This window comes from Eriocheir sinensis, chromosome 49 (assembly GCF_024679095.1).
Source record: "Eriocheir sinensis breed Jianghai 21 chromosome 49, ASM2467909v1, whole genome shotgun sequence".
Lineage (NCBI taxonomy): Eukaryota > Metazoa > Arthropoda > Malacostraca > Decapoda > Varunidae > Eriocheir > Eriocheir sinensis.
The window spans coordinates 11,584,150-11,594,149 of record NC_066557.1 but is presented as its reverse complement, the minus strand read 5'-3'; the positions used below and the strand labels follow the sequence as shown (position 1 = coordinate 11,594,149).

The 10,000-nt window shown below is 44.5% G+C and overlaps 1 protein-coding gene across 1 annotated transcript; it reads left to right on the top strand.

Moving 5' to 3' along the window:
* The first annotated feature begins 233 nt into the window (after positions 1–233).
* On the top strand, positions 234–9,152 carry LOC126981934 (uncharacterized). The gene is made up of 9 exons (XM_050833615.1): positions 234–360; positions 1,837–1,967; positions 2,203–2,340; positions 3,286–3,352; positions 5,077–5,225; positions 6,079–6,190; positions 6,695–6,803; positions 7,638–7,859; positions 9,005–9,152. The coding sequence occupies exons 1-8, from the start codon at positions 306–308 to the stop codon at positions 7,855–7,857; spliced, it is 981 nt and encodes a 326-aa protein (XP_050689572.1). The 5' UTR covers positions 234–305; the 3' UTR covers positions 7,858–7,859; positions 9,005–9,152.
* The last annotated feature ends 848 nt before the right edge of the window (positions 9,153–10,000 follow it).

Genomic DNA, 10,000 nt, shown 5'->3' with positions numbered 1-10,000 from the left:
GGTAGTTTGAGCCTTCTTCTTTACCACAAACCTAAGAAATCTATATTTGACAAGGCTTTCGTAGTTGTGGGCATTTCCAGGAGTAGTTTTATGACCCTGGTGGTAGTTTGAGCCTTCTTCTCTACCGTTAATCTGAAGAAACGCTCATTAGAATCCAATTGCCCCCCTCTTTGACCTTTAGAAATAGCTGATATAAGAAGCAAAAGTATCTTCTAATACCAACCTTCTTCACTTACTTACCCGTTTTCTCTTTTTCTTTTTTCGACCCAGACTCAAGCAAAGAACAAAAGGCGGATATTGTCAAGATGTCCACCCCCGTCTGCTTCCTGCTGCTCCTGCTGGCGGCCGTGGCTGCTGCTGGTGAGTAGTAGTGGTACCGTAGTAGTAGTAGTAAAAGTAGTAGTAGCAGTAGTAGTAGTAGCAGTGATGGTGATGCTAATACGTGTTTGATACTTGTCTTTTTCTACTGTTACTGAAGGCGAGGCTAGTTAGTTTTGTTGATGTTTCTTTATATCACGTTTTACGACTGAGTGTTTGCTGTGTCGACTCAGCTCTGTGACAACCCAACTCTTCCAAGTAACCACGTTCCAAAAAGGGCGCCAAAAAGCCAGACTAGACACGTAACCGTTTATAATTATTCACACGACGTCGCCAGCACACTTCGGTAGGGAGGATTTGAGTCCTGTTTCTAGATCGTTGATGTAAATGATAAAGAGAATGGCTCCCAGAACTGACCCTTGCGGTCACTAGCGGAGTACCGCAAGGATCAGCGCTGTTCCCATTATCTTTATCTTATTCGTCAACGATCCAGACACAGAACTGAAATCCTCCCTCTCGAAGTTTGCTGACGACACCAAAGGAAGGGTCCTCACGACGGCCGGCTGTGAAGTCATCCAAAGGGACCCTGACCAGCTCACCCGATGGTCTGAAAGGTGGCAACTGTCATTCAGCGCTGACGAATGCAGAGCCATGCACTTTGGATCCAAAAATAGAAACCATACATACGCACAACTTGCGTGGGAACCTTCGGCAGGTCGTGCAGGAGGAATCGCATCTTGGAGTCACCGTCATCAGCAAGGAGACTGTAGTGTCATTAAAGTCTCCTTGGTCATCTGTGACCTGAAACACGTGAAGCACTGTAAAAAAAAAAAACATATAACAAAGCCAATAGTATGCTCGGGTTCATAGCGAGGAACTTCTTGTGTAAGGAGCCAGACGTAATGTTATCCTTGTGTAACTCAGTGGTCAGGCCTCACCTCGAGTATGCAGTACAGTTCTGGTCCCCTAATTAGAGGAAGGATATTGAATTACTTGAAAGAGTTCAGCGACGCGCTACGAAAATGATTCCACCCTTGAGGGCCCTGCCGTATGAAGAACGACTCAGGCGACTCAACCTCTTTTCGCTGAAAAAGAGGCGCTTAAGAGGAGATTTAATTCAAATCTTCAAATACCATTAAGAAGTTCAGTAACGTCGATCAGTCCAAGCTCTTTGAATTACAAACCAACACAAGAAATATAAATAACGGCCTGCCTATTGAAGCGAGTCGATGCAGCACAGACACTGGCAGGAGTTTCTTCTCAAAGCGATTCATCCGCCCCTGGAACAACCTTCCTTCATTGGTAGTAAATGCCAGTACCATTAACTCATTTAAAAATGGAATCGACCGTTCCTTCGCTGCGCCAAGAGTAACCTGAATAAGTGCTTTCATCTGCTCGGCCGGCTCCAAGTGACTGTCGAGCGCCTTAATCCCCAGAGCGGGCACCCTCGCAGCGAGCCAACAGGCTTTCTGTTGGCTTCATTTCCATGTTTCCATATTCCCCATGTTCTCCACGCAGGTGACGGCCGGTGTCCGGAAAGCGACCAGATCCACTGCGCCGAGAACGACCGGTGCACGAGGATGAGGTACGTCTGCGACGGCGACAACGACTGCGGCGACGGATCGGACGAGGAATCCGACCTGTGCAGCGTGAGTGTGTGTGTGTGTGTGTGTGTGTGTGTGTGTGTGTGTGTGGGGGGGGGGGGGGGGTACTTACTAATGCAAGAAGTAACCAGTATCCTCACTCTCTCATCCCCTTTTTGTCCAACTTCCCAATGCAAGAGTCAACTATATGCATGTATCTTCAACTCTCATTCTCTCTTCGCTTTCCTGTCCCACTTCCTAACGCAAGACTCACCCCGCACCATCACTCCCTCACCCCCAGGCTTGGCTTAACGATGACTGCAGCCGCAACGAGGTCCGCTGCTACAGATTCGGCTCCTCCGACTGCATCCCCATCACCCGGTACTGTGCCGCTACCGACCCGCCCTGCGAGGGAGACCTGGACCCCCGCATCTGCCAGGTGAGGGGGGGGGAAGAGGGGAGAGAGGGATGGGGATTTCTGGGGTAGATGGGAAGGGGAAGGGTGTTTAGTAAGGGGACTGGGTTAGAGTGGAAGAGGGAAGGAGAAAGGGGAGGAAAGGGAAGGGCTGGGGAGAGGCTTTGTTTGGGGGTAAGAAGGGGATTGGGGTGGATAGATGGAAAGGGGAAGGGGAGGAGAAGGTAAGGGAAGGGAAGGGATAAGGAAGCATTTTGAGCATATCTAAGGGAAGGGAAGGGAAGGGAAGGAGGAGAAGGAGGGGAATGGGGAGGATAGGTGGAAAGGGGAAGGGGAGGAGAAGGTAAGGGAAGGGATAAGGAAGCATTTTGAGCATATCTAAGGGAGAGGAAGGGAAGGGAAGGGTAGGAGGAAGGAGGAGAAGGAGGGGAATGAGGAGGATAGGTGGAAAGGGGAAGGAATAAAAGATTGAGAAATGAAGAAGAAATAAATAGAGAGAGAGAGAGAGAGAGGTTAACCAGTTCTTTCTCCTCGTTTCGTTTCCTCATGTTTGTTTTATTTGTATTCGCTTTCTGTGCGTGGTCTGAACTTCTGTGTAAATCTATGTAAATCTCCATTCTTTTCCTTCCCCTTTCATCCCTTTAATTCCTCTTCCTCCATCCCCTATTTTCCCTATTCTTATTTCTTTATCTCCTCTTCGTCTTTTTTTCCCTTCTCATTCCTCTTTATCTCCTGTCCCCTTCTTCCTCTTTTTTTCCCTTCTCATTCCTCTTTATCTCCTGTCCCCTTCTTCCTCTTTTTTTCCCTTCTCATTCCTCTTTATCTCCTGTCCCCTTCTTCCTCTTTTTTTCCCTTCTCATTCCTCTTTATTTCCTGTCCCCTTCTTCCTATTTTTTTTGGAGAATGCTTAGAAGACAACAGCAACAGCAACAACAACAACAATAACAACATCACATTCACTGTTGCCAGATGGTTAAGGACGAGCTGCTTCAAGACCTGGACTCCGTCGTGGTGGCCAGGAACATCGCCCCTTCTGGTAACGCTGGCGAGAGTTCTCTTAATTACCCTCATTAACTCACTAATTACCTTTACTCTCATTAATTACGCTTCTTTTTTTACTCAGTTTTACTCATTGAAACCCTTTGTTCTCCTTAAATACCCATAAATAACTTACTAATACTCTTTGTTCTCCTAAGTTAGCCTTCTTTTTGTTCTTAATTACCCTCATTAAATCATTTTTTCCTGGTATTTTTTCTTCATAGTTGGCCCTTCAAATACCACTAATGGTTTCTTTTCCGTCAAGCTATTCTATTTACAAAGTTTATATCTTTTTTACCTTTAAGTTATACCTTCACAATACCTGAGACCCCCCTTCATTAACCCCTTTCTCCTGTAACCTCATTTTTCCTGGTATTTTTTCTTCATAGTTGGCCCTTCAAATACCACTAATGGTTTCTTTTCCGTCAAGCTATTCTATTTACAAAGTTTATATCTATTTTACTTTTAAGTTTTACCTCCACAATACCTGAGACCCCCCTTCATTAACCCCTTTCTCCTGTAACCTCATTTTTCCTGCTAGTTTTTCTTCATAGTTGGCCCTTCAAATACCACTCCTGGTTTTTTTTCTGGCAAGCTATTCTATTTACAAAGTTTATATCTTTTTTACCTTTAAGTTTTACCTTCACAATACCTGAGACCCCCCTTCATTAACCCCTTTCACCTGTAACCTCATTGTTTCTGCTAGTTTTTCTTCATAGTTGACCCTTCAAATACCACTCCTGTTTTTTTTTCTGGCAAGCTATTCTATTTACAAAGTTTATATCTATTTTACCTTTCCGTTTTACCTTCACAATACCTGAGACCCCCATTCATTAACTCCTTTCTCCTGTAACCTCATTTTTTCTGCTAGTTTTTTTCTTTATAGTTGGCCCTTCAAATACCACTCCTGTTTTTTTTTCTGGCAAGCTATTCTATTTACAAAGTTTATATCTATTTTACCTTTAAGTTTTACCTTCACAATACCTGAGACTCTCCTTCATTAACCCCTTTCACCTGTAACCTCATTTTTCCTGCTAGTTTTTCTTCATAGTTGGCCCTTCAAATACCACTCCTGTTTTTTTTCTGGCAAGCTATTCTATTTACAAAGTTTATATCTATTTTACCTTTAAGTTTTACCATCACAATACCTGAGACCCCCCTTCATTAACCCCTTTCACCTGTAACCTCATTGTTTCTGGTAGTTTTTTTCTTCATAGTTGGCCCTTCAAATACCACTCCTGTTTTTTTTCTGGCAAGCTATTCTATTTACAAAGTTTATATCTATTTTACCTTTAAGTTTTACCATCACATTACCTGAGACTCCCCTTCATTAAGCCCTCTCACCTGCAACCTTATATTTTCTGCCAGTTTTTCTTCATAGTTGGCCCTTAAAATACCACTAATGGGTTCTTTTTCCATCAAGCCATTCTATTTACAAAGTTAATGTCTACTTTCCGTTCTTCTTAATCACCCGTCATGTGTTCTAATAAGCCTTTCTTTGTTCTTAATCAGCCTTCCTTTGTTCTAAATTAGTGTGCCCTTTCATAAATTACGTGCTCTCAACTTTACCGTTTTCTTCTTTGGCTTGTTCTTACATAGTCACCCCTTAAAAAAAAGCTCCGTTTTACCTTCACAATACCTGAGACACCTCTTCATTAAGCCCTCCCTCTCACCTGCAGCTCTACCCTTTTCTCACCTGTCCTCTGCCTCCCTCTTGCCCAGGTGAGGAGAGTCTGGATGAGCTTGGAAAGGCCGAGGCGCTGGGGGAGGAGTTCGACGCCCAGCTGCCTCATACTCTGAAACATGAGGAGTGCCCACAGCTCTTCACCCGCGTCGGGGGGGCTTGCGTTTCCATCTTCTACCCAGGAAACGTAAGTATAGACGAGGGATTGGGGTTGAAGGGAGAAGGGGAGGGGAAGAGGGAATATTATTATTATTATTATTATTATTACAGTAGAGAAAACGGTTCAAGGGTAAAAAAAGGAAACAAAATTCTACCCAGGGAACGTAAATATAGGGGTCGGTGGGGGTTGGGGGAAGGAGGGGATAAGAGAAGGGGAAGAGCGGGTATTATTATTATTATTTTTTACAGTAGAGGAAACAGTACAAGGTCAAAAATAAAGGAAACAATAATACAAAAAAAAGCCTTGGTTGTAAAGGGTTGTAGAGGGGATGGGATGTTGAGGTGGTTGGGGAGAGAGAGAGAGAGAGAGAGAGAGAGAGAGAGAGAGAGAGAGAGAGAGAGAGGGGGGGGGATGGAAATGTGTGTGTGTGTGTGTGTGTGTGTGTGTGTGTGTGTGTGTGTGTGTGTGTGTGTGTATTTTCCATTTCTTCCATCTCCTTTCTCTTCTGTCTCTTTTCCTTCCCTCACCTTTCCTACCCTTTCCATGCCCTTTTTTTTCCTATCCTTCTTTCTTTCTTTCCATCTTCTAATCTTCCCTTCCCTTGCTGTCTCCCTTTCTTCCCTTCCTATCTTCTTTCCTGTCCTCTCCTCCTCCCTTTCCTTCCCTCACCTTTCCTACCCTTTCCATGCCCTTCTTTTCCTATCCTTCTTTCTTTCTTTCCATCTTCTAATCTTCCCTTCCCTCCCTATCTCCTTTCCCGTCCTCTCCTCCCCTTCCCTTCCCTTCCAATCCCTTCTTTCCCTTCCCCACCCACCCTTTTTCCCCTCCCTCCCATACCATTCCCTTGACTAACCCCCCCCCTTCTCCCCTCTCTCTGCAGGTGACTTGGGGGGAAGCTCACCAGTTCTGCCACGCCATTGGGGGAGAGCTTTTGGCCCTCAACCGTGACTACACCTTCTACGCTACCCTCGTCCAGCACCTTAAGCAGTACCGTGAGTGTGGGGGGTGGGGGGGAGGGGGGAGGGGGGGGTGTTTGTGTGTTTGTGTGTGTTATCTTTTTTTCTCATGTTTCGTTGTTTGTTCTTGAATTGATATTTTGTTTTGTTTTGTTTTGTTTTGTTTTCTTCTTTTTCCTCTTTGTCTTCCGCTTCGTTCTCTTCATTTTCCTCATCGGTTTTTTTTATTATTCGTGTTTCCCTTGATATTTTTTTCTCTTCTATGTCACTCTTTGTCTTCTTTCTCTCTTTGTCTATCTCTATCTATCTCTCAATTCACACTTTCTTCCCTTCAATTTTCATCCTCTCCCCTTTCTTCCCTTCCTTCTATCCTCCTTCCTTTCCGCCTTCAATACTCTTCCTTTCTCTCCCCTTCCCTTCTCTTCCCTTCCTCTCCCCTTCCCTTCTCTTTCTTCCTCTCCCCTTCCCTTCCCTTCCTTCCTCTCCCCTTCCCTGCCTTTCCTTCCTCTCCCTCCCTAACCTTTTCTCTCCCACGCACAGAGTTGACGGCTGACTTCTGGCTGGGCGGCATCCGTCATAACGAGACCACCTCATGGACCTGGCTGGACCGCTCACCCATCGACGTCAGTTCCCCCTACTGGGCCATCAGGTGAGGGGTATTGGTTCTACTGGGCTATCAGGTGAGGGGGATTGGGTCTACTAGGTCATCAGGTGAGGGGGATTGGGTCTACTGGGCTATCAGGTGAGGGGGATTGGGTCTACAAGGTCATCAGGTGAGGGGGATTGGGTCTACAAGGTCATCAGGTGAGGGGGATTGGGTCTACTAGGTCATCAGGTGAGGGGGATTGGGTCTACTGGGCTATCAGGTGAGGGGGATTGGGTCTACTGGGCCATCAGGTGAGGGGTATTGGGTCTACTGGGCTATCAGGTGAGGGGGATTGGGTCTACAAGGTCATCAGGTGAGGGGTATTGGGTCTACAAGGTCATCAGGTGAGGGGTATTGGGTCTACAAGGTCATCAGGTGAGGGGTATTGGGTCTACTAGGTCATCAGGTGAGAGGGATTGGGTCTACAAGGTCATCAGGTGAGGGGGATTGGGTCTACAAGGTCATCAGGTGAGGGGGATTGGGTCTACAAGGTCATCAGGTGAGGGGGATTGGGTCTACTAGGTCATCAGGTGAGGGGGATTGGGTCTCCCTTCTCATAAACAGCTTACATATAAATACTGTCCTTTTCTCTTCTCCCTTCTCTTTCCCATACAGTTATTCCCTTTCCTTCCCTTTCTTTCCCTTTCTTTCTTCCTCTTCTCATGTTCCTTCCTACTTTCTCTCCCACCACACACAATCTTTCTCTCCTTCTTTCTTTTCCTCTTCCCTTCTTTCTTCCCCTCCACACACACACAAACACACACACACACACAATCACTTCTCCCTCTTCCATCCTCCCCCACCCTAATACTCTCTCCCTCTCTCCCCCTCCTACAGATACTCCGAGGCTTGCACCAACCGCCTAGTGGAGAGCCTTGTAGGGAACAGCACCCGCATTGCCAACCAGGGTCACTGTTACCACTTCACCCGCGCCCCCGCCGACCCCATGAATGGACAGTGCCTCGCCTTGACCTACGAGAGCTACTTCCAGATGAATGATGCTGACTGCCTCTCCACCAAGTCCCCGCTGTGCATCATGGAGAAGGCACAGGATTAAGGGTGAGAGAGAGGGAGGGGTGGTTTTCCTTTGTTTACTATCGATAGCTTTTGTTTTGTTGTGATCGTCTTTTGTTTTGGTTTTCTGAAGGCGAAGGACTAAGGGTGAGCGAGGGAGGGGGTGGTTTTCCTTTGTTTACTATCGATAGCTTTTGTTTTGTTGTGAGAGAGGAGGGGTTGGTTTTCATTTGTTTACTATCGATAGCTTTTGTTTTGTTGTGTTTTTTATTGTTTTTTTGTTGTGATCGTCTTTTGTTTTGGTTTTCTGAAGGCGCAGGACTAAGGGTGAGCGAGGGAGGGGGTGGTTTTCCTTTGTTTACTATCGATAGCTTTTGTTTTGTTGTGTGTTGATTGTCTTTTGTTGTGATCGTCTTTTGTTTTGGTTTTCTGAAGGCGAAGGACTAAGGGTGAGCGAGGGAGGGGGTGGTTTTCCTTTGTTTACTATCGATAGCTTTTGTTTTGTTGTGTTTTTTATTGTTTTTTTGTTGTGATCGTCTTTTGTTTTGGTTTTCTGAAGGCGCAGGACTAAGGGTGAGCGAGGGAGGGGGTGGTTTTCCTTTGTTTACTATCGATAGCTTTTGTTTTGTTGTGTTTTTTATTGTTTTTTTGTTGTGATCGTCTTTTGTTTTGGTTTTCTGAAGGCGAAGGACTAAGGGTGAGCGAGGGAGGGGGTGGTTTTCCTTTGTTTACTATCGATAGCTTTTGTTTTGTTGTGTTTTTTATTGTTTTTTTGTTGTGATCGTCTTTTGTTTTGGTTTTCTGAAGGCACAGGATTAAGGGTGAGCGAGGGAGGGGGTGGTTTTCCTTTGTTTACTATCGATAGCTTTTGTTTTGTTGTGTTTTGATTGTCTTTTGTTTTGTTTTGATTGTCTTTTGTTTTGATTGTTTAATTCTTTCCTCTCTTTTCCTTTTCCGTCCCTTTCCTTTCCTCTATCCTCCCTTCTTATTTCCATTTTCCTTCCTTTCCTTTCCCTTTGCTTTCTTTCCAGCCTCTCTTCCTTTCCTCTCCCTTCCCTTCCTTTTCCCTTCCCTTCCCTTCCTTGTAACACTCAATCAACTACCTTCCTTCCTTCCCTTTCCCTCCCTTCCTCCCTGACACGGATTTGAGCACAGTAGCAATAAGCCCTTTTCTCCCCTCTCATCCTCAGATCGTTCCCCTTCACCGTCTCTTGAGAGAAGGATCGGAGTTGAGCACAGGGGCAATGATCCCTTACACCACCACCACCACCACCACCGGCATCACTAATAAGGTTCAACGATTTTGTTACTGATCTTGTTTTTGTGATTTGCTGAGTAGTTTTTTTAGGCTGCTTGGAAAGATAGTTTGATGTTTGTTGTAATGGCTTGAGAGAGTTTGTTAAGGATTTGGTGTTTTTCTGTAATTTGTTGTTTTGTATAAATTGGTGAGTAGTTTAATTGTAGTTTTGGGTGTTTGAATATAGCTATACTTTGCGTGTTTTTTTGTTTTTAGTATCTTCAGAAATGTTCTTGTAGTTCTTTTGTTTTCTCCGATCTATAGAGTAATTTTTTCTGTAGTTTTGGCTCGCTGAAATTGTAATTTGCTGATATCTTTTTGTAATGAGTCAAAATCTGTTGCCTGTAATTCCTGCACTGAAGAAGCTTGTGTTGAATAAAGAGTCTGATGACGGAACAACTTATGAAGCTGTGTTTGCTCTCCCCAACTCTACAATAATAAGTACAATGATAACTTCACCAGAACACCTTACGAACTTGACCTCTGTTCAAACGATGGTGTTGTGCGGGAAGCGAAGTTAGTGAAGAGGATTGCAATGAGAAAAAGCGTACATTGACGAACCCTCCATAAACACTAGCAGCTGCACTTTTATCTCTAATGGTGATATGGTGTTGGTCATGGTATGGTACCGTATGGTGGTATTGTTAATGGTGGTGTTGTATCTGTAATGGTAGTGTGGTATTTCTAATGCCAGCGTAGTGTATGTAATGGGTTTATATATCTAATGGTATGGTGGTATTGATAATGGTATTGTAATATTTTTAGTGGCATTGTAATATTTCTTTTACTATCATAAAATTATAATATATATTGAAATTAATTAAAAGTATATGAAAAAAGAAAGCAAACTCGACATATATAAATAGATGTAAAAACAAACCTTAAATAT